This window comes from Schistocerca piceifrons, chromosome 1 (assembly GCF_021461385.2).
Source record: "Schistocerca piceifrons isolate TAMUIC-IGC-003096 chromosome 1, iqSchPice1.1, whole genome shotgun sequence".
NCBI classification, from domain to species: Eukaryota; Metazoa; Arthropoda; class Insecta; order Orthoptera; family Acrididae; genus Schistocerca; species Schistocerca piceifrons.
The window spans coordinates 549,354,538-549,376,413 of NC_060138.1; the positions used below are offsets into that span (position 1 = coordinate 549,354,538).

The 21,876-nt window shown below is 42.4% G+C and overlaps 1 protein-coding gene across 1 annotated transcript in view; it reads right to left on the reverse strand.

Moving 5' to 3' along the window:
* The window catches only part of LOC124749497 (dipeptidyl peptidase 1-like), a 44,485-nt gene that overhangs the window by 10,139 nt on the left and 12,470 nt on the right, over window positions 1–21,876 (reverse strand). The window contains exons 4-8 of the mRNA XM_047248970.1: window positions 18,474–18,616; window positions 11,541–11,666; window positions 9,460–9,646; window positions 8,089–8,200; window positions 683–843 (exon numbers count right to left, since the gene is read on the reverse strand). Coding sequence (XP_047104926.1) covers window positions 683–843; window positions 8,089–8,200; window positions 9,460–9,646; window positions 11,541–11,666; window positions 18,474–18,616 — 729 coding nt within the window. The remainder of the gene's footprint in view (window positions 1–682; window positions 844–8,088; window positions 8,201–9,459; window positions 9,647–11,540; window positions 11,667–18,473; window positions 18,617–21,876) is intronic.

Genomic DNA, 21,876 nt, shown 5'->3' on the forward strand with positions numbered 1-21,876 from the left:
CCCCGTTCGTTAGCACAACAGATCTTCCTGGTCTCAGTTCAGCCGTGGTTGTTCCTTCGCGTTTCCATCTCACAGTCAAACCACCGACAATCAATTTGGGTAGCTTTAGAAGGATTGAAGTGTCTATGATGTATTTATTTCTCAGGTGAGATCCTATGGCTAGTCCACGTTCGAAGTCAATGAACTCTCCTGACCAACCAACCCATTCTTCTCTTACAACTTCTCTACTGACAAATACTTCCCGCCTCCTTTTAAGCTGGTAGGCCAGCCTCTCGTGGCATGTAATGGTCAATTCCGCATTGCACTGGGGTGTCTGGATAATTTTGATCAGGTAATCTATGTTAGCAGTGAAGCGACAGGAAGGGCATCCGGCCACCCCTTAAAATTAACACGCCACATCCGGTTCACCATCACAGCAGACCCCTCAAGTCGGGATTCATGCTTGGAAAGAGAGAGAATCTATGTTAGCAATGGAAGGTCACGTGACTGTCTGGTACCAGTACTGCACCTACTACAAAACTCCAAAGTAACCAGTGTGCTCTTTTAATGGAGTTGACTAATATTTTGCTTGTGAGCTTCGTTTTCAACCAGCGTCAGTACCACCAATTGTAATCGTAGTCCTTTATTTCTAGAGGAATACCCAGAAAATTGGAGGCACACATTAAAAATGGGAGGTACTCACCACAAGAGGGTTGAAGCTCGAGCGGGTGGTGGATTCGACGTGCTTATAGACGCCACTCTCGTAGGCGCGGAAGTCGTCGTACACCATGAAGCCGACAGCGAGTGGGCCGTTCTGCACCAGAGCCTCCTGCATCAGCACTTCGTTGCTGCCGCCGTAGTAGCCTGCAAGCGATCTCTCACTATGTTGTGTCGTGTCTCAAGTCGAGCAAAAGCTCCGCTTAGTAAATAAAACCATGTAAATCTAAGTCGCTCTCAGTGTTAATCGTGATGGAAATGTGGGAACCTCGCACTTCTGCTATTGATGCGATCGCTGTTCGTTTTATTGTGATTCAACAGTGTAACTGTTGGAATGAAAGTAACTAAAGTTGAGGGAGGAGAAATAAAAGCAATGAGGTTTGTTGATGGCGCTCTAATTCTGTCAGAGACAGCAAAGGACTTGGATGAGCAGCTGAACGGAATAGCTAGAATCTTGAAAATAGGTAGTAAGATGAATATCAGCAAAACTAAAAACAACGCAAGGAAATGTTGTCAGACAAAATCAGCCGATGCTGACAGAATTTTGATGAGGAAGCGACACACTGAAAGTAGTAGGTGAGTTCTGCTAGCTGGGTAGCAAAACCACGCGATCGTAGAACCATAGAGGTTGCAGTTGCAAGAAAAGTGTTTCCGAAAAATAAATGTTTGTTAACATGGACTAAAAATTTAAAGTGTTCGGAAGTCTTTTTTCAGAAGTGTTTACTGGAATGTAGCCTTGTACGGAAGTGAAACGTGTACGACAGAAGGTACAGACGAGAAAAAAATAACTTTTTGAAATGTTATGTTACAGATAAGTACTGAAGATAAAATAGGTAGATCGGCTACCTGCATCGCATTTGCGAGGGAAGAAATAGATGTCGCAACTTCACTAAACGCAGAGATCAGTTGATAGGACACATCCTGGCAATAACAAAGTATTGCAACAAATAGTATGTCGAGTGTAGTTCTAGAAAGATCTGCTAAGGATATTTTCATGGACATTAATAAATGGTTTAAAGCCAACTCACTGACATTAAATTTCGAAAAGACTCACTATATGCAATTCAGAACCTGTAAGAAGTTTCCACCCAGCATATGCATAAAGTATGAAGAAGAGCAGATAGAAGAGGTTGACAGTCTTAAATTCCTGGGATTACAACTTGATAACAAATTCAGTTGGGAGGAGCACACCACAGAACTGCAGAAACGTCTAAACAAATCTCTATCTGCAATTCGAGTGTTAACAGACATCATCATCATCATCAGTTATCTGCTGTATTAGGAGGTCCTTTGCCTCTCCATTTTCTGCGATCCATTGCTTCCTTCTTAAGGCTGCTGTATGTTGTACCGTCCATCATGTCATCCAGCATCTGGAATCTCTTCCTTCCTCGCTTCCTTTTCCCTTCTACATAACCTTCTAAAACTGTTTTTATCAGTCCGTCATTCTTTCTTAATATATGCCCAATCCAATTTCTTTTTCTTCTCTTTATTACATCTAGTAACTGTCTTTTCTCTCCCACTCTTCTCAGTACCTCTTCATTTTTTCCTCTGTCCATCCAACTTATTCTTTCTATCTTCCGCCATGTCCAGATCTCAAAAGCCTCCAGCCTTTCTCTGTCTTTTTTCCTCATAGTCCATGTTTCAGCGCCATATAGAAGAACACTCCACACAAGACATTTCATGAGTCTCTTTCTGAGCTCTCTGTCCAGACCGCTGCAGAAGATTCTCCTTTTCTTATAAAACGCTTCTTTTGCCATTGCTATCCTTGTTTTAATTTCTGTGGTGCATTTCCAGTCGGTGTCTATCCTGCTTCCAAGATACTTAAAATTTTGCACCTGTTCTAGTGTTTCTCCATTCAGCACTTTCATTCCATAATGTAATATGGTATAATATTTTGGAGTAACTCCAAGTCAAACAAAAGTTTTCAGAGTCCAAAAGCGTGTAATACGTATTATTTGTGGAGTAAAATCACGGACGTCCTGTAGCAACCTCTTCAAAGAATTGGGTATACTAACTACTGCCTCTCAGTATAATTACTCCTTAATGAAATTTGTCCTAAATAATATATCTCTTTTTCCAACAAACAGCCCAGTTCATACATACAATATCAGGAACAAAAATGATCTGCACAAGGACTTAAAAGCACTTACTTTAGTTCAAAAAAGGGCTCACTACTCAGGAAAACTCATCTTCAATAATTTGCCAGCAAACATAAAAAATTTAGTTACAAATAAAGATCAGTTTAAAAGAAGCCTGAAAGACTTACTAGTGGCTAACTCGTTCTACTCCATTGACGAATTTCTTAATAGAAACTAATGATTTATTGTATATACTCATACAATTAGTATTGTTATTTCAGCTTAAAAATGATGTATTGTATATCCTCATACTGTTAGTATTGTTATTTCAGCTTAAAAAACAAAGTGACATGTTCCACATCCACGAGGATCTCTTCAGTACGGATCTATGGATCGAAAAACTAATCTAATCTAATCTAATCAATGAACAGATAATTTCGTGACAGGGGTAAGTGTGTGGGAAGGTGGAGGGGTAAAATTGTAGAGGGAGACAAAGATCTGACAGTAGTAAACAGGTTCAGATGGATGTAGGTTGCAAAAATTATGCAGAGAAATTCTAGCATCGAAAGCTGCGCCATACCAGTCTTCAGACTGAAAATCACAGCAGCAACTATTGTATGACCAGCCTGCTGCAGTGGTTTAGTTTTTAACAGTGTTTAGTGTTTAATAGAGAAAAGAAGACAATCGAAGTGTGCGCTACAGATGAATGGTAAAAATTATGTGCACTGATAAAAAACGAGTAGATTCTCCGTAGAATAAATGAGAAAAGAAATACGTAGAAAACAAGTGGGATACGGGGCAAGGTCAGGACATCAGTGAACAGCATACTAGAGGATCTGTACGGGGCAAAGATTGTAGTGGAATACAGAGATAAAAACAGTCTTTTTTTCAGTCATCGGTCTTCTGACTGGTTTGATGCGGCCGGCCACAGATTCCTCTCCTGTACCAACCTCTTCATCTCAGAGTAGCATTTGCTAGCAACATCCTCAATTATTTGACAGATGTATTCCAATCTGCATCTTCCTCTATAGTTTTTGCCCTCTACAACTCCCTCTAGCACAATCGAAGTCATTCCCTGATATCTTAAGAGATGTCCAATCATCCTGTCCCTTCTCCTTGTCAGCGTTTTCCACTTATTCCTGTCCTCTCCGATTCTGTGCAGAAACTCCTGATTCCTTATCTTATCAGTCCACCTAATTTTCAACATTCGTCTGTAGCACCACATCTCAAATGCTTCTATTCTCTTCTGTTCCGGTTTTCCCACAGTCCATGTTTCACTACTATACAATGTTGTACTCCAAACATACGTTCTCGGAAATTTCTTCCTCATGTTAAGGCCTGTGTTTTATACTAGTAGACTCCTCTTGCCCAAGAATGCCCTTTTTGCCAGTGCTATTCTGCTTTTGATGTCCTCCTTGCTCCATCCGCCATTGATTATTCTGTTGCCTAGGTAGCAGAATTCCATAACATCGTCTACTTCGTGACTATCATCCCTGATATTAAGTTTCTCGCTGTTCTCATTACTGCTAATTCTCATTACTTTCGCCTTTCTTCGATTTACTCTCAATCCATATTCTGCACTCATTAGACTGTTCATTCCGTTCAGTAGATCATGTAATTCTTCTTGTACATATTGTATGTTACCCATCTCTCCATACAGTTTACCCATATTTATCTCAGAATTTCGAACATCTTCCACCATTTTACAATGTCGAACGCTTTGTCCAGATAGACAACTCCTATGAAGGTGTCTTGATTTTTCTTTAGTATTGCTTCCATTATCAACCACAACGTCAGAATTTCCTCTGCCAAATTGATCGCCATCCAAACACATCCTCAATTTTCTTTTCCATTCTTCTGTATATTCTTCTTGTCAACAAATTAAATACATGAGTTCCTACGCTGATTCTGCAATAATTTCTGCACTTGTCAGCACTTGCAGTCTCCGGAATTGTGTGGATGATATGTTTCCGAAAGTCAGATGTTATGTCAGCAGATCATACATTCTACACACCAACGTCAATAGTCGTTTTGTTGCCACTTCCCCCAATGATTTTAGGAATTCTGATGGAATATCATCTATCACTTGTGTCTTATTTGATCTTAAGTCTTCTAAAGCTCTCTTAAACTGTGATTCGGATACTGGATCCCCTACCTCTTCTAAAGCGACTCCTGTTTCTTCTTCTGTCACATTAGAGAAATCTTCCCCTCATAGAGGCATTCAATCTACTCTTTCCACCCGTCCGCCCTCTGGTCTGCATTTAACAATGGAATTCCCGATCCACTCTTAATGTTACCACCGTTGCCTTTAACTTCACTGAAAGTTATTTTGACTTTCCTATATGCTGAGTCTTTCCTACATGCTGAATCAATAAATACAACATATAACTGAGAATGCTAGGTGTATGAAATGAAGAGAGAAGTACAGGAGTACAAATCGTAGCGAGTTGCATCAGACCAGTCAGTAGACTGACAACTGATGACAAAAAATTCCACCGACGCCTTTTCACAGATTCATGTGAAATGTGGAATGAAATTTCAAGCGTCTGGGTGAAACCTTCTCTAAATGGACAAAGTCATCCAATGAACGGGAGTCACCATCAATAAAAAGTCCGCCTTAAGGTGCATAAAAATGATTTAAATGCAGATAAAAATCTTTCACTGTTTCATACTTTACACGAAAACGACTTTGCGCAGTAATTAATTGTTTGTACTAGTTGCTAGTTTCCTGTTGTCATTACCATCGACGATTCTTCACATTTATGGCTATAATGTGAAATGTGTCACTTGGTTGATGATACAACATATTTCTAAATGAAAATATTCCTACACAGAGACCATTTCCATTATTCGCTTATATGTTATTTAACACTGAAACCTTTAGTAACATACACACAGGGATATCATATTCTTTTAACTGCAGTGAATTAGGTTTAACTCTCTGATCAAACACAGACGCACATACAGACATTTATTTTGAGGAGTAGCAGGAGGTACGAAGCAGATGTGATTTTATCACTGATTAGGTTCTCTACATGACTAATGGCCGAATACCGTTAAGACTGAAAACCATGGCTGCTACATTTCCCCCCCTATTGCAATACATACTGGTTGAGCGATGCATAGAGTAATTTATTTCTTCTCTTAGTACCTAATATGTTTATAAATACACATACACACACAGAGACAAACTCACACAGTTCTACAATGGCAGATTCAATTTTCCTTGATATCTCAGAATATTTCCTATCAAATCCATCCCTCCCTTTAGTCAAACGGTGCGGTGTGCCTCTCTTCCCTTGATTCGATTAAGTATCTATTTTTTAGTTGTTCTATCTTCACATAAATTCATGAATATTGTTCTGTAGCTCCTGTTTATAAAGTTTTGTCCTCCTCTTGTCGGTCCTGTTTATCGTCCATTCATCATTATCCTGTAAGTCTACACTCCATACAAATATCTTCAGAACAAACTTTCTAAAACTTAAATTTATTTGCAATGTAAAGACACTGGCATTTCCCTTCATTAGAAAATTGTTTGTTGTTACGTCTCTTTATTTCTGCCGTAATTTTATTGCACTAAATAGCAGAATTCATCTACTACTTTCAATGTCAAATTCCCTTAGCATCACATGATTTAATTTACCTACATTGAATGCTCGTAGTTTTATTTTGTTGGTGTACCTCTTATAACCTGAACGAAATAGCTGTATGCTGTTTTGAAACTTGTAGATTAAAGCCGTGGGCCAGACTGCGACTCGAACCCGTAAGCTACTGGACTCGAGTCCCAGTCCGACACATATTTTTTTATCTTTCAAGAATTTTGATCTAATAACCTCCCCTCTAGTCACTACACATTCCGCTCCACTGATGCTACAAGCCCTGTGTCGTCTCCAGCAGAATTACAGTGTTATCAGTAGACCTTCAAATTTTTATTTCTTCCACCGGAACCATAATTCCCTCTCCAATTATCTCTTAGTTGTGGTTTGTATAATACAGCCAACCGGTTTCAAGAAGATTTATCTTGATCTGACTTCGACATCGACTAAGGAGTCTTCATCAGAAAACCCAAAACAATCACATATAGTGACAGATGAACAGATGTTAGTTTAAATTGTTGCTTACTCAGTGCACAGATTAAATATCGGGGTGAGAGGGAGCGTAACGATACTTCACTCCCTTTTACTCCATAACCATTTCTCACTCCCCCTATACTGCCTATATCTCATTTTCTTTCACTCTTAGAATTCCTGTCTGGTTTCAGTACAAGTTACAGACATGACAGATGAACCAAGGAGGACATAAAAAATAGACTAGTACAGCAAAGAGAGAATTCCTGGCCCAAATAAGTCCGTTAGTATCAAACATCGGCTTTAATTTGAGGAAGAAACTTCTGAGATTGTACGTTGGAGCCCGACATGGTATACAGGACATGGTATGTACAGTGGGAAAGAAGAGAACTGACACGTTTGAGATGTGTCAGTGCAAAATGGTGTTGAAAAATAAGTTAACAGGTGAGATAAGGCATGAGGAGGTTCTCCACCAATTAATGGAGAAAGGAACATACCAGTACGGAAAATACTGACAAGAAGAAAGGGAAGGCTGATATGGTATATGTTAAGACATTGGGGCGTAACTAGCATAGTACTAGCAGTAGCTACAGAGGATAAAACTGTAGGGGAAGACAGAGATTGGAATGTAACCAAAAAGTAATTGATGACGTAGGGTCCAAATGCTACTTTGACACGAGATGGTTGCACAAGAATGGTATTCCTGACGGGTCACATCACACGTCAGAAGTCTGATGGCTAAAAAAGTTAAAAACTTTTTAAAAAATTCAAAGAATCTGTTCTCGTAAGCATTGTCAAAAGCGTTGTCTAGATTAATTTTAATTACCAACAGCCTCGGTTGCAATGTTTACCTAGATTTCAGTCGGGATAACCCAACTTTCTTCAGAATAAAAGCAACTACCGTTTCTCCATAGTGTACAACGTCAAGCTAAAACTACAAATCCATAAATTACCGTCAGACTGTAAAAACTTATCTGAAACTGTCTCGGCCCCACTTCGCCACCGCGATGCGGCAGCCACCTTCTTCAGAATAAAAGTAACTACCGTTTCTCTATAGTGGGCATCGTCAAGCTAAAACTACAAATCCATAAATTATCGTCAGACTGTAAAAACGTATCTGAAACTGCCTCGGCCGCACTTCGCGGCCGATGCGCTGGTTATTAAAATTGAAATTAATATTTATACAGTTGCTGACAGGGCCGCGAAATGTTGAAAATGTCTTTGTCTAGATGTTTGAGCTGCCTCACCTCCAAGGTATCCGTACTCGGACGTGTAGTGTCGGTCGCACTCCCTCACCGTGGAGCACTCGGTGTCGTTGCCCACATACGGGTTGCACTCCTCCTCCACCAGTCCGTAGTCCTGCAAAAAATCAGTCACTGTTAACCAAAGCGTTACCTGGTTGTATGGAGCTCAATCTGCGCTTCTAAATTCCCCCCAAAGACAAACGACGGCTTCCCAAAAAGTGTTTTATCGAGCGATGCTTTGCATTGGCTCAGGCACTCGGCAATGCTTCGGATAGAGTGAAGTTCAAATGCCCGTCCCGTCACCCCAGTTTACGTTCCCATAGCATCCCTGCCTCACTTAAGATGAATGCCGAGGTATTTTCTTTGATAAGCCCCCAAATCCAGTTTCTCCTTTTTCCTTCCAATGACGAAATGGATTCACATTTTGCGAATCTGGATTGATGTCAGCTGTACGCAATAAATGCAGTTTTTTGCCGAACCGGGACTCGAACCCAGATTTCCCACATGGCGAGCGCTCTCCTAAGAAAGTAAATACGATCGCCCCTTCATACTCATATGAGTTATTCGCAAGTGTCCTGATCGTATGGAGTGGACTTACAACAGTTTAGCCGTTTCTGCTCTAATGAGACATCATCAGAACGATAAATACAGAAAAGACAAAACGCAAAGTTACTACTAAATACAAAAATTAAAAAGAGCAAAGCAAAGAAACAAAATTAAAACTTAAGTGACGAGCAAAAAGCTTCCATTTGAGGGCGTTTATGCAGCATACATGCAATGTAACCTGACTCCGGTACAGGTATATAAGCACCGACATCTAAGTAAGGGTTTAATTTGGTATTCGTGTCTTTCAGAAATGCATGCGGTAATTGCGGAAACGTCAACTAAGGTGATGTTATAACCAAACGGAACCAATGTGCTCGTGTTCTTGTGGTGCCTGCCGAAAGACGGACGCCGTTAGACATCCCTCGGAGAGTGAAGAATGTGTATGGGGCAGCATTCCACCGTTGTGGAATAGTGCTCCAAGTTCCATGCTATGAGGGGTGCGGCTTCTTCATGATAAGGCGCGTCCTCACATCGCAGATGTCGTAACACGGATGTAACGCCAATTCAAGTGGGAGACACTCGATCAGCCGCTCTATAGTCCTGATTTCTCCTTATGCGACTATGGCGTCTTCGGTCCCTTAACAAAGGCATTGAAGAGTCGACGATTCCTGTCTGACGAGGACGTGCAGCAGGCAGTTGCTCATTACTTCGCGCAGCAGGACACGGTGTTTTACCAAACGTATCTTCAAGCTGGTGCGGCGGTAGAATTATTGCCTCAATGTTCACAGTGATTTTGCCTGACTGGTGCAGGTATTTTTTGATACGAACCTTTCCGTATCTGCCGGCCACGAGGTAAGCGAACCCTCCGGAGCAGCCCTGGTCGAGCGGGCTGCAGCTGACCACGTCCTGCGTCGAGAAGACGTGCTGCTGCGTGTTGTTGGTCTTGATGCGGATGCGCGCCTCCAGCATGCCGGCCGCGGCGAACGCGAAGCAGCTACCACACTGCAGCTGGTCCCTGCAAACATTAGCGCTCGCGCGATTTTAAGCTCTCGTGACTATTTCATTCTCGTGCATCTCTGCGAAGTTCCTCCTCCAGAATCAATTAAGTCAGCGGACAGTCACATCGACAGCAAGTGCGAGGTCTCAAAAAAATGTGTGTGAAATCTTATGGGACTTAACTGCTAAGGTCATCAGTCCCTAAGCTTACACACTACTTAACCTAAATTATCCTACGGACAAACACACACACCCATGCCCGAGGGAGGACTCGAACCTCCGCCGGGACCAGCCGCACAGTCCATGACTGCAGCGCCTGAGACCGCTCGGCTAATCCCACGCGGCAAGTGCGAGGTCTGACGACATTCCAGCCACACGACTCGTTGACCTGTCCCAGTCTACAAGGCGACAAGACGTGACTCTAATCCAGTTACAGTACAAGGAATGAAGCGGTACCGACAAAATTTGGAAAATTGTTCAGGGATATTTTCTGACCTTTTTGGTATAAGGTGTCCTGTGGTAGCCGATGTTTCACAAGCGGATATCAGGATGTCATGAAAGGTTATACAGAGAGGTCTTAGAGACTGTAATACACACCATGTGTGTGTGTGTGTGTGTGTGTGTGTGTGTGTGTGTGTGTGTGTGTGATATGAAATGGAAAATCCAGGATGGAATTGAACAATATCATGAAAGGGATAGTTGCTACTCACCGTATATCGGAGATGCTGAGTCGCAGGTGGAGGCAACAAATAGACTGTCGGAAAAAAATTAGATAACATACTCAGGCACACTGACGCAAACGCAACTCACACATAATATGGCCAGAGTCTCTGTCAGCCGAAGCCAGACTGGTTTCAGCTGCCAGAGACTGTGGTCATATTGTGTGTGAGTTGCGTTTGCGCGACTGTGTGTGCGTACGTAGTCTAATATCGAAGAAGGCCTTGAAGGTTGAAAGCTCACTTTGATTTGCGATTAGGAACAGTTACAATTTCCGTATAAGAGCAAACGTAGATGTTCGTGTCTACAAAATCTCTTAATCTCCTAAAGTTCTTCATGAATTGCTTTGAAATTTTGACACAATGTTACATTCGAATACTCAGGTGTTTTTACTTGGCTACTGCAACTCCTTCTGGTGTATATGTAATATGTATGTGATAAAATTTATACAAATGTAAATGTTAGTTTGTTCAAAGTCGTTAATTCCGAAAGTTCTTGGCCGATTACTTTGAAATTTTGAAGCAACGTGCTATTGGAATACGCGTTTGTTTTCATTTATCTGTTTTTAAAATATATGTAATACATAAATTTATATAAATTTAACAATAGGGAAACGTTGTAAAATATACAATAGTGAAACGTTGTCAGCAAACAGGAAATTTTTGCTTATGGCTTATTGGATTATGATTAGAATATTATTACAGAATCTGAATTTGCAATAGCAATAAACAAGCATAAAGGTCAGGAGAGAGGGGAGGAAGGAAGAAATGGACAGAGGTGTGGGAGGAAGTGGGCATAGAGAACGGGAAGCAGGAGATGGACAGAAAGAGGGGCAAGGAGGAGATAGAGGGGGAGGGGGAAGATCGGCAGAGAAAGCGTGGACGAAGTGATGGATGAGAGAGGAGAGAGAGGGGGCAGGATGAGATGGAGAGAGAGTGGAGGGGAAAAAGAAGGTGGACAGAGAGGGGGAAGGGGTGATTGACAGAGAAACGGTGGAGGGGAGAAAGACATGGATAAAGAAAGAGAGAGGAGGAGACGCCCAGAGACAGGGGAGAGAAGGAGACTGGGACATGTATCCAACCCTGGTACATATAAGAAACGTGTGCTTTTTCTTTTCCATTCAAGCGGACTGAGCCACAGCAAAGCGTGGTCGGGCACGGCTAGTTGCTGTACAAGCAAGACCCACGGACACTCACCTGACGGGCGACACGTAGTTGACGCCGTCGACGTCCCTCCAGTCCCACTGCTTGGGAAGGTAGGAGGCGCGCTGCCGCTGCTCCGCCGTCACTGGGGCAGGCTCCGGCCACTGGGCCAGCCACGTGCTGCAACCAAACGTCACACATCCTCCTCACTTACCACTCTCCTTGTATAGCAACTCTGGAGTGTCACTTTCCTGCCCTAACCAAATGACGCCTATCAAGTTATGAGAGTCTGTACAGAAAGCGACGCCGAAAATTAAATTCTGCTTCTTTTGTGTAGTCCGCCTCCGTAACTCAGTGGTCAGCGCATCTGTGCGATGGACCTGGGTTCGATTGTCGATGCTGTCAGGGAGTTTTTCTTGGTGGAAGGATTGGAAAACGAAGCAAAAAATGTTCAAACATGTGTGAGTTCCTAAGGAGCCAAACTGCTGAGGTCATCGGTCCCTACGCACTACTTAAACTAACTTAACCTAATTTACGCTAAGGACAACACATACATCCATGCCTTCGTACCTCCGGCGGGAGGGGCCGCGCAATCCATGACATGGCGCCTCAAACTGCGCGGCCACTCCGCGCGCCCGAAAAGGATGCACTCAACCTCATCAAGCCAACTGAGGAGCAACTTGATTGAGAAGTATCTGCTAATGCCATGCCCCTTCATATTGCATCCAAATTACGCCGTTGGAAGAGAATGAAACGGTAACTGATCGTTTCCGATTGGTCCATTTGAGCCAAAATGTGGAGCTTTGCTATTTCCCTTTCTTTTCTGTAATTTACTGCGTGAACCATAAGTAAAGAGAATATGAGCGCCGTAGTCACGATCTGAATGCTCCTTGCTATCTGACGTCTGCTTTTAGTAAAGCAGTCATCAATCTCTTCCCTTATATATTTCCACAAGGCAGCCATCAAATCATCGCCCGCCAAGATTCCTCAATACCTGCTGAATCTTCTGACGTTCTGGAGCCGAGGATCGTCGCAGACATCAGCTGCGTCCCTTTACCTCTTACAAAATAGTATTTTCTTTAGGCCGGCCAGAGTGGCCGAGCGGTTCTAGGCGCTTCAGTCTAGAACCGCGCGACCGCTACGGTCGCAGGTTTGAACCCTGCCTCGGACATGGAATGTGTGATGTCCTTAGGTTAGTTAGGTTTACGTAGTTCTAAGTTCTAGGGGACTGATGACCTCAGTTGTTAAGTCCCATAGAGCTCAGAGCCATTTGAACCATTTTCTTTAGTCTTAAGTCTCACTCTTATTTTGTGATCATGATTATCGGTTTCAGTTCCAAGTACCGTCATAAATCCATCCCTTGACGTGTAGTCGTTGAGTGTCATACACTGTTCTCTTCCATCTTACTTGACGTGTGGTGTGGAATTGAAGACTGGGCCGCTGTTTCAACGGTTATATGTTCCCTGCAGTGATTGCTTACCTGACTAGCACCAGACGCATCCCTTTTTGACCCTTAGAGAAAATACATTACATATCCGAACATATGGAAAACGTATCACCTGTCCCTCTTTTACAAAAAAGTGAAATGCAATGAACTCTACGGGCAAAAGAGAAATGCCAATAAACTGGAAGAATGTAAGAGGTTTTAGCGTGACAGCTTTCACCATTTGCAGAAGAGTGCGTTAATTATCAGTGGCACAGACTGGAGGAGAGCTCGTGTCACAAAAGGCATAGAAGAGGGAAACAGAAGGACTAATATTCACATATATTGTTCTACTGATACTGCCGCTCACTTCTCTCTTTCTCCACAGCCAATGTTACTTCTTAGTCGATGGGTGCAACAGCACGTATTAGAAACGTGCATCTGCTCTTCAGTACTTCAACACATGAAGAAATGAGTGCTCCTACTACAGTCCTCTAGCAGCAGACTTGAGGAGAAGCATACTCATAATACGGTCCTTTAGTGGAGGACCTGAAGAGATGCATTCTTCTACTACACTCCTGTTTTATGCATATAGGTGGAGACGTGAGGAGATACACACTTCTACTGTAGGCCTCTAATGGGAGATCTGAGGCAATGCATGTCCTACAACAGTCATGTAGTAGGACACCTGGGGAGATTCGCTGTTTTTCTACAGTCCTCGAGTAGCTCACCTGAGGAGATGTCCACTCCTACTACATACTGACTCATCAACCAGCTATGAAGTAATATGGGCTACTTAGGAAGACATTAGTGTGGAGACTGGTTTATCCATAATACAATATATTTGCGCGAGCACTGACTGTTTACCTCTCTAGCTAATGTAGTTTGCTCAAGAATCCTCTACGGCAAAAACGTGCCAAATGTGACCGTAGAAGAAAGAAAACTAAATAATCAAACAAGAGTTCACGCACAGGAAATCAGTGATCTCTATTTTGCCTGTCGCTGCTGATATTTTGATCATTTTAGGATGTTGACACGCATCTTTATACAGTGACGGTCCTTCGTTGGCTCTTATGGATCTGAGACACCAAGCAGCCAGTTCACAACTGGTTAACGGATGTGCTGATGTCGTCGAGTGGACAACTCGACGTACCGCATCCACCATCCACTGTGTCTAACGAAGCTGGGAGAGTTCCTGTATTCATTAGCCGTTCTGGAACAATTATTGTCCAAAAAATCTTCACCTTAGGCCACATATGGTGAGTCATAATGATCAATTGATTCATTTCCTGCTATAACTGTAAACAGAAATCAATAATGCATTTCTTTAATGCACCCTGTTCCCTACTAGACGCTTTACCTTCGTGATAGTTGTTCCCAACTCTACAACATTTAACTGCTGGTGGAAGGAAGAAATATTAGCGCTCAGGTACCCGTCGAAGTCACAAGAGACGGAGCACAAGCTGAAAAAGTTTCAAGGTTGTGGAAGGAAATCAATCGTCCCATTGCAATGGAATCTTCCCGGCATTTGCGTGGAGCGATTTAGAGAAATCACGGAAAACCTAAATCTGTATGGCAAAACGCGCATTTCAACTGTCGTTCTCCCGAATGCGTGTTCAGTGTGCTAACTTCTGCGCTTCACCCTTTGCTTCAGTGGGCAGCAGTTAACAATCTTTAAAATGTCTTATAGCACATGAAGATCACAATAAGCTACAAACACAAGTCATTTTCCCGATGTCCTATAATAAGAACTAAATTTAACAAGATCAAATTACGTGAAGAAATCCTGCAGAAGCCGAGAGAAAGGAGTGACAGTATTTCACAACCGATGGAATTTAAAACGGGCATAAATGTTCCTCGTTGCCATGATCCGTCAATATTCCCTTTAGAATATCAAACTTCATAAATGTTGCACGTTTCCATGATCCGTCAATATTCCCTTTAAAATCTCAAACTTTTGTTGTGAGATAGTATACTCTATCAGTGTCCCTATGTGTATTTCTGCAGTTCTTATACGCTCGTAATCAACGATGAGATGTATTTTCGTGCAAATTGTGCTGGTAGCTGAAAATGAGGACAATGATGTGTCGTGCCCAATAAAATGCTAATGAGCATTTGCCCAAGTTGAGTAAAAAAGTATTTGAAGTTGTATACGCTGTGCACATAATACAGGGTGTTTCGAAAGGGTTGGTCCGATTTCACATGAGTATTTATTCTTTACGAATTAAAATGGAAGCCTATAGAAAACTTTGAAAGCTGGGTTATTGTCGGGAGCAACAACAATAATACAGGAAGTTTCTTTTAATTCCAGTCTGTGTAAAAAATGCTGCCTGATTATCGATTTCAGCCTGTAGTCACCGTCTTCAAATCATTTTATAACATATCCTAATATGCCACTTTGTCTTTGTTACATTAGGAAATATTTTAAACAGCTCTGAAGATTGTTACTACAGACCAAAATCGACAGTCCAACGACAACTTTCGTGACCACATACTAGAATTGAAGAAACGAATTCTAAATTTTAATTTACGGATCGAAATGAAAAATGTACTTTGTCGCCAGTTGTAAGTCACCTGTTCAAGGTACAGAAACAGTGTTGGACAAAAATATGGAAACACCGCTGTAGGAGAGCCGTTGACGTTCAAAACAGCTTTCGGTCGCCTTGGAATGAACAAATACGGCACTTGAATGGTTCCTAAGGGGAATTTATGCCATCATTCCTGCAAAATAGTGGCAAGTTCGGGTAACGATGATGGAGGTGGATACCGATCATGCTCCCGTCTCTCCGAAGTAATATTGAGATCTCCACTAAATAATACTAACATCTGGTGACTGTTGTAGCCAGGGGAGATGCGACAATTCATCCTGTATGATGCGAACTGTATGAAGAGGAGGCCTGTCGTCTTGAAACGAAGCATCACCGCTGGGGAAAAATATCTTACCATGAAATGGAGCTCATCAGCTAAAATGGTCACATAGTCCTTGATCACTGATAAGTGGTTTTGGAATTCCAGTTCGCCTTCAAATTCCCTGTTTATGCAGCTTCCTTCTTGTTCTTTTGGTGCTGACATGGTTCGTGAGTGCGACATTCAGTTCAGCAGTGCCTTCTACAGCTGTCATCGCCTTATTTTTCGCCACAATACTCTTCAATGACGGCCCATCACGATCATTAAACACACCCTTTCGTCCACGCTGTGACTCAGCGGATGACGTTTTTCCGTTTTCCCTGTATGTTGTATAAATCTTCGATAAGGCGCTACCTAAAACACCAAACACTTTGGCTGTTTTCGTTAGGGAAGCACCCACCCACCATAAGAGCACCAACAACTGCCATCGTTCGAATTCACTTAGCTCGACACAGTGCACTCTCAATCACACAGAACATTGTTCTGACCACGACGGATACTTAGAACGTATTGACGGCATTGCACAGGCACCGTTCGTGGTCAAATAGGACAGTGCAACCTGCAGGCTTAGCTATCACATACATTTACGATCAATAATGCATTTCTCGTTGTGTTTCCGCATTTTTGTCTAACCCCTATGCCTCACTTTTGCTCCCGCTATTTATTAAGCAAAACGCGCCCAGTCGAGATGGCGATCACACAAAAGACGCTTCAACAGGTGCTATTCAGTCGGGCGTCTGATCTCACGGCTTGGGGTTTTCTGACAGACTCCCCTTCCAATAACTGCTTGAAATTTGACGTCGCGTTGGACGGAAGTGAACGCAACAACTCCAGATACGGTCGCAAAACAATGGAACGTGTTTGACTGGATATCCGCTGTGCGTCCGATGGTGGGCATATAGAACATTTGTGAAAGTGAAATGAAAAATTTTTATCCTAAAAGTAACTGCAAAAAGAACTGAAAACTAGTGTGTCCATACATGTAAACGATATACCCCTCTGTAAACGGATGGCGCTCTACACAATAAAAGATATTTTAGTCCCATTCTTAAAGTTAAAATTTACATCAAGCGTGTATCTTTTTTCGTGCAGAACATATAATTATGTGAAATCGGATGAATGTTTTTGGTTGCTGTATGTAGGCTAAAAAACTGCTTCTGTATTTAAAGTTCTGTGATAATCCAGCTGAACTGAACCAGCTGAAGCTTAGTGAAAGCCTTAAATACATCTTGTCTTAGACGAAATTTAAAAAGTTACTTCTTCTTGTATTTTTTCAAGTAATTTAATCTAAAACTACAGAGATCAACTATCATTATCTTGGATAAAATAACATTAACATACCTTTGTCAAAGTTACCGAGGAGAACGATTTCTGCAATCATTGCTCGTATTCTCCATGCTTTGTTACTTAAAAGAGGCATATGACACGTACTAACAATAAACTTAATCATAGAGATAGCTTTCATGACAGCGAGATGAGCTAAAGTTGATCGTATCGACAATTCGGACCGAAGACCGTTGGTCTGGTGCGCAAACCAGTCAGGGTGCGGTTTCTAGAAGAGGCCTCGAAACTGCTCTGGAGAATGTATTACCGCTTTTCCTTCCGTTCTTTACTATATAACGCACAAGCAACGTCCTGACAGATTACGGATGTGTGCTTGACAGGACGCCCAAGCTAGGTCCCTGACTTTCACGTGTCATGTTCTTTCCTGATGAGCTACACAGTCACTCACATATATCTTCAAAGCTTCTACACTGCCAACAACTCTTCCAGCTTTCAACACTTCACGGAAACCATTTACACGATTCACAGACAGATAGCGTGGGAGACGGTCTCTCCTCTAGATTAAGATGGCGTTGCACCATTATCATGGACATAAAGCCACATAAATACCGGACCTATGATGAGCAACGAACCAACAGATGCGAAAACCGGAAAACGGGAGTACGACATGTTGATAGCAACAAATTTCTGGGCCATTCCCACTGTTTACAAAAATTGTATCAAATGACTGTATACACTAACGTATATTGAATAATTTACTGTCTGCTTTGATGACAGACACAGTTGAACCTAAAACATTCTAACTGAAACGAAATGTGCTATAATGAAAATTATTTGTAAGTATTTAATTCCTTCAGCAGGACAGAAGCCACGGTTTTTCAGCTGCTGAGGGTGTAATATATCAGGCAATATAATTAAAGATTCCCTCTTTGTCTCATACACTAAATTTGGAAACATGCTAACGACGAGGAATATGTGATGTGATACAAGGACGCGGAGCAAATGATCTTCATTCATCTACATTGTGAAAGTATGAACCTGGTTTAAGAGCAATATGCCTAGTTAGGCAGTAGAAACCTAAAGCGCGGCGTTAATACCGCCATAAAATACACAAGGCACGCTTAGCAGGCCAGTACTGGAAGTAACCCAATATTCGCAACACAAGAACTGTGTCTTTTAAACCTTTTGGCCAGTCATTAAACCACAATTTTAATGAATTTCTCATTTTGTACCTTGTGATCATCGATGCTTACGTTATTTTCTTTTACTTCTTCGCGAATTCTACAGTAAAAAAAGGAAGTACAATCTCTTTTTTCTATACTTCGATTTTTTCTCTGCTGTTGTTTGGTTTCCGGAATTTGTTATTCACTCACCTCTTGCCGCCAGCCATGTTAATGAGCTCCTCATTGGTCAGTCCCAGGTATTCCTCGTAGACTTTCGCTTTCCACAGCTTCTGTGCACTGTTTATCTCATTTACCAGACGCGTCTGCTGTACGAAGCTGACTTCCTGCTCCATCTGCAACAAAATATCCCAGTACAAGTGCTCCTTACCGTACCGATAATAAGTTCTTAGAATTGTTGCAGTGAAACTGATATCATCACAATGCTGTTCTAGAACTTTCTTGTGGCGATTCGTTGTAATAAATTTCTTCCATACTCACGTAACTGTACACTCAACATATCACTATTAACTGAGGAGAACAATTTATTACATAGAAGACTTCTTCCGCTGTCTGCTACTACCACCAAATACAAATAATATTTGTAAAATATTTTAAGAGAGTGGTGCCACACAGCCCGTATATCATATTTGTAATCGTTAGAAATGCAATTTCTCCCCAGTACCTTGTGCTGCACGACAATCTGATCATAGGTGATGAGTCAGAGAGCCAAGTCCTACATACGGTGTAACCTGCTACCAGCCGATAGATGTCAATGCATGTGTTATGGGTTGGCCCTCAGAAATGGAAGACCAGCTCCTGCCGTGTCTCCGACGTAAGAATGTCCGCTTTTCCATTTCTCTAAAGCCCCAGCGTCCGCTTCCTCGTCTCCATCCAGATTATCCATAAAATTGTATCTTCCTCTCTGCTCCGCACAAAAAGTGTTCAAAAGAATACGAGTACTCCACCAATCAGATAGACACACTAAATATTGGCCAGTGAGATATTTGTTTAAAACAGAGGACTAACGTTCCACCTGGAAAATGTTTTAGAAGTTATATATGACAGTAGTACCTGTTCTCGAAAGAACAATTATTGTTGATGACCATGCAGCTTTGCTATAAATGAAACGATAATTAAATGGACACCTTAGCTGCAAACAGGTGTTGATGTACTTCATTGGGGACATGTTGAAAATGTGTGCCCCGACCGGGATTCGAACCCGTGATCTCCTGCTTCCATGGCAGACGCTCTAACCATCTGGGCCACCGAAGGCACAGAGAATAGTGCGCCTGCAGGGATTTATTCCTTGCACGCTCTCCGGCTTCGAGCCCCGGTCGGGGCACACATTTTCAACATGTCCCCAATGAAGTACATCAACGCCTGTTTGCAGCTAGGGTGTCCATTTAACTATCATTTCAGTTTTAGAAGTTGCCCAAAGAATCACCTTCCTGTGCATACAATTCTGAGAAAACTGAGCTCCAACTTCCACTTCTTAGATCTTTTTATGTCACCCAATGGGCTGTTTTACCACATCTCAGATATCTAGAAAACGGTGTCCTGATCTACCATTTACAGATTTTCTTTTTACGTCACCTAGTGAGCTACATTTTCGCCCTGCAAGAGAAAAGTTCTCACTCCACGTGGAATGCCGTCTGGCTGTCGCTCTTCCGCCTCCACAGGGGAAGAAGCAAAATCTTTTAACAATAAACAGCCGCCGGGCTTCCCATGAGAAAGCAGAGATGAACATCTCCTGACCAGTCAGGCACCCACGGAAAATGATAACATTCCAGCAACCTGTTCTTTGAGCAGAGAGACCGATTTATAAAAACAATTTATTCGGCACTGGCTGAGTGTCCAACACAGTTCATCATACTTGTTGTTTCTAAGCAGAATCCAGGACTGCACCGTGCCTGCCCACAAACTGTAGTGTTGACCACTCGCACCCCGCCGGCGCCGAACACGGCAGTACAGGGCCTCACGAACGACCACCTAACAGTCAGCGTCTAGGTCACTGCCACTCTCCAAGCAGCCTAGTCCTCCTTAGAAGCCAGCTGTTGTCCCTAGGGAGACCTGGTCCTAGTAGCTAGTGACCCGCGTTCCCTCCTACCACGTGGCCCATCCAGCACTCCATCAGATTCATACGGCACAACAAGTATAGGACACAGAGTTAACTACAGAAAAGAGGGAAATTAGGACATGCGCTAGCGGCTCAATCTTCACAATCACAGATATACCCTTATTATCACCAACAAATATGCACAAATCGATAGAAACACCATATAGATTACACTAAAGTGAATCATCAGCAATAACATATTAAGCGTATCATACCAACATTTACTGACGCGTTTCAGTACACGTTTTGATATCTAAAAAGATAAATGAATCACAGGATCTATTGCTTCCACAGCACTGGTAATTGGAAACTTCGAGTGTGAAACATTTTATTGCGGGAAACAAGGGCTATTTTACTACCATTTTCTTCAGCTCAGCTGTCATTACTATTTTAAATTATTTGCATATGATATTAAAGCAACAACAACGCCTGACGATGAGGCTGCAGGTGCTTTTAAATCGACTACAAAAAAAAACAATTAAGTCACTTGAGTGGAAGAAAAGTAGTAAGAGAAGTCTCTGTTCTTTACAACAAAGAGGACCTTAGGAGGTGAAGTGAGTTCTTGGCTGCATCAGACGAGAAAAGACTGGTGATGTGCTCATATGTATCTGATCATTTAGGGTGAGGAGAAGGTTCTGTGTCCAGTGTTGATAGACCACAAGTGGTTTGCTACAGGTCATGGCCTTTCCCTTTGTAACACGTCGGACCTTTCCAGGATCGCCGTGTGGCAGGACACGCGTGTCGGCGGCCACAGAAGGCTGCAAACAAGTAACGAGTCAACTAGGGATTAACAAGCAACCAATCAGGTAACACGTTCAGGGCCCTTTGGTAACGAACAACCCACTAGTGCATCTATAATTACCTTGTTAATTTTATTTAAGGGTCCTTGAAAATTCAGTCGCGTCTTAAACCGTTAACGAAATTTCCGAAAGGAAAGAAACAGCATGTTAATAACCCGCAACATACAGAGGAACCTAAATCGGAAAACAGATTTCGGCTGACATCATTTCGAGACGAGCTGAAATTTACTCAAAATAGCGCAACAGTTAAAAAGGGCTCAAGTTTTAAAGGTTTTTTTTTTCGTCGTGGTGGTGTAGAGACACAGTGACAACAACCTTTCCGATGACTGGAACTGAGTCAGACTAGGAAACCTGTCTTGGGAAAAGGATGTGTTCATCCCGTACGTCCCAGCAGGGAGGCGTTGGGCCCTACCCTCCCAGGAGGTTGGCAACAACTCTAGTTTCTGAGTTCAGAACTTTGCAGTGTGCGGGGACAGCGAAGCCATAAAAGCTCTGGTTGTCGCCACGTCCTACCCATTCAGTTTCCGCTTCGAGACGGACCAGCTTCATCACCAGCACGGACGCGTCTTGCTATAATCATTTACTGCCTTGCAGTTAGTGGCCGTATAACTGTTCATCATCTTGAACAGGGAATAGCAATGTTGCGTGAATACGCTACCCGTTTCGTTCGCTCGGCCAGCGCAAGTTTCTAGCGCTA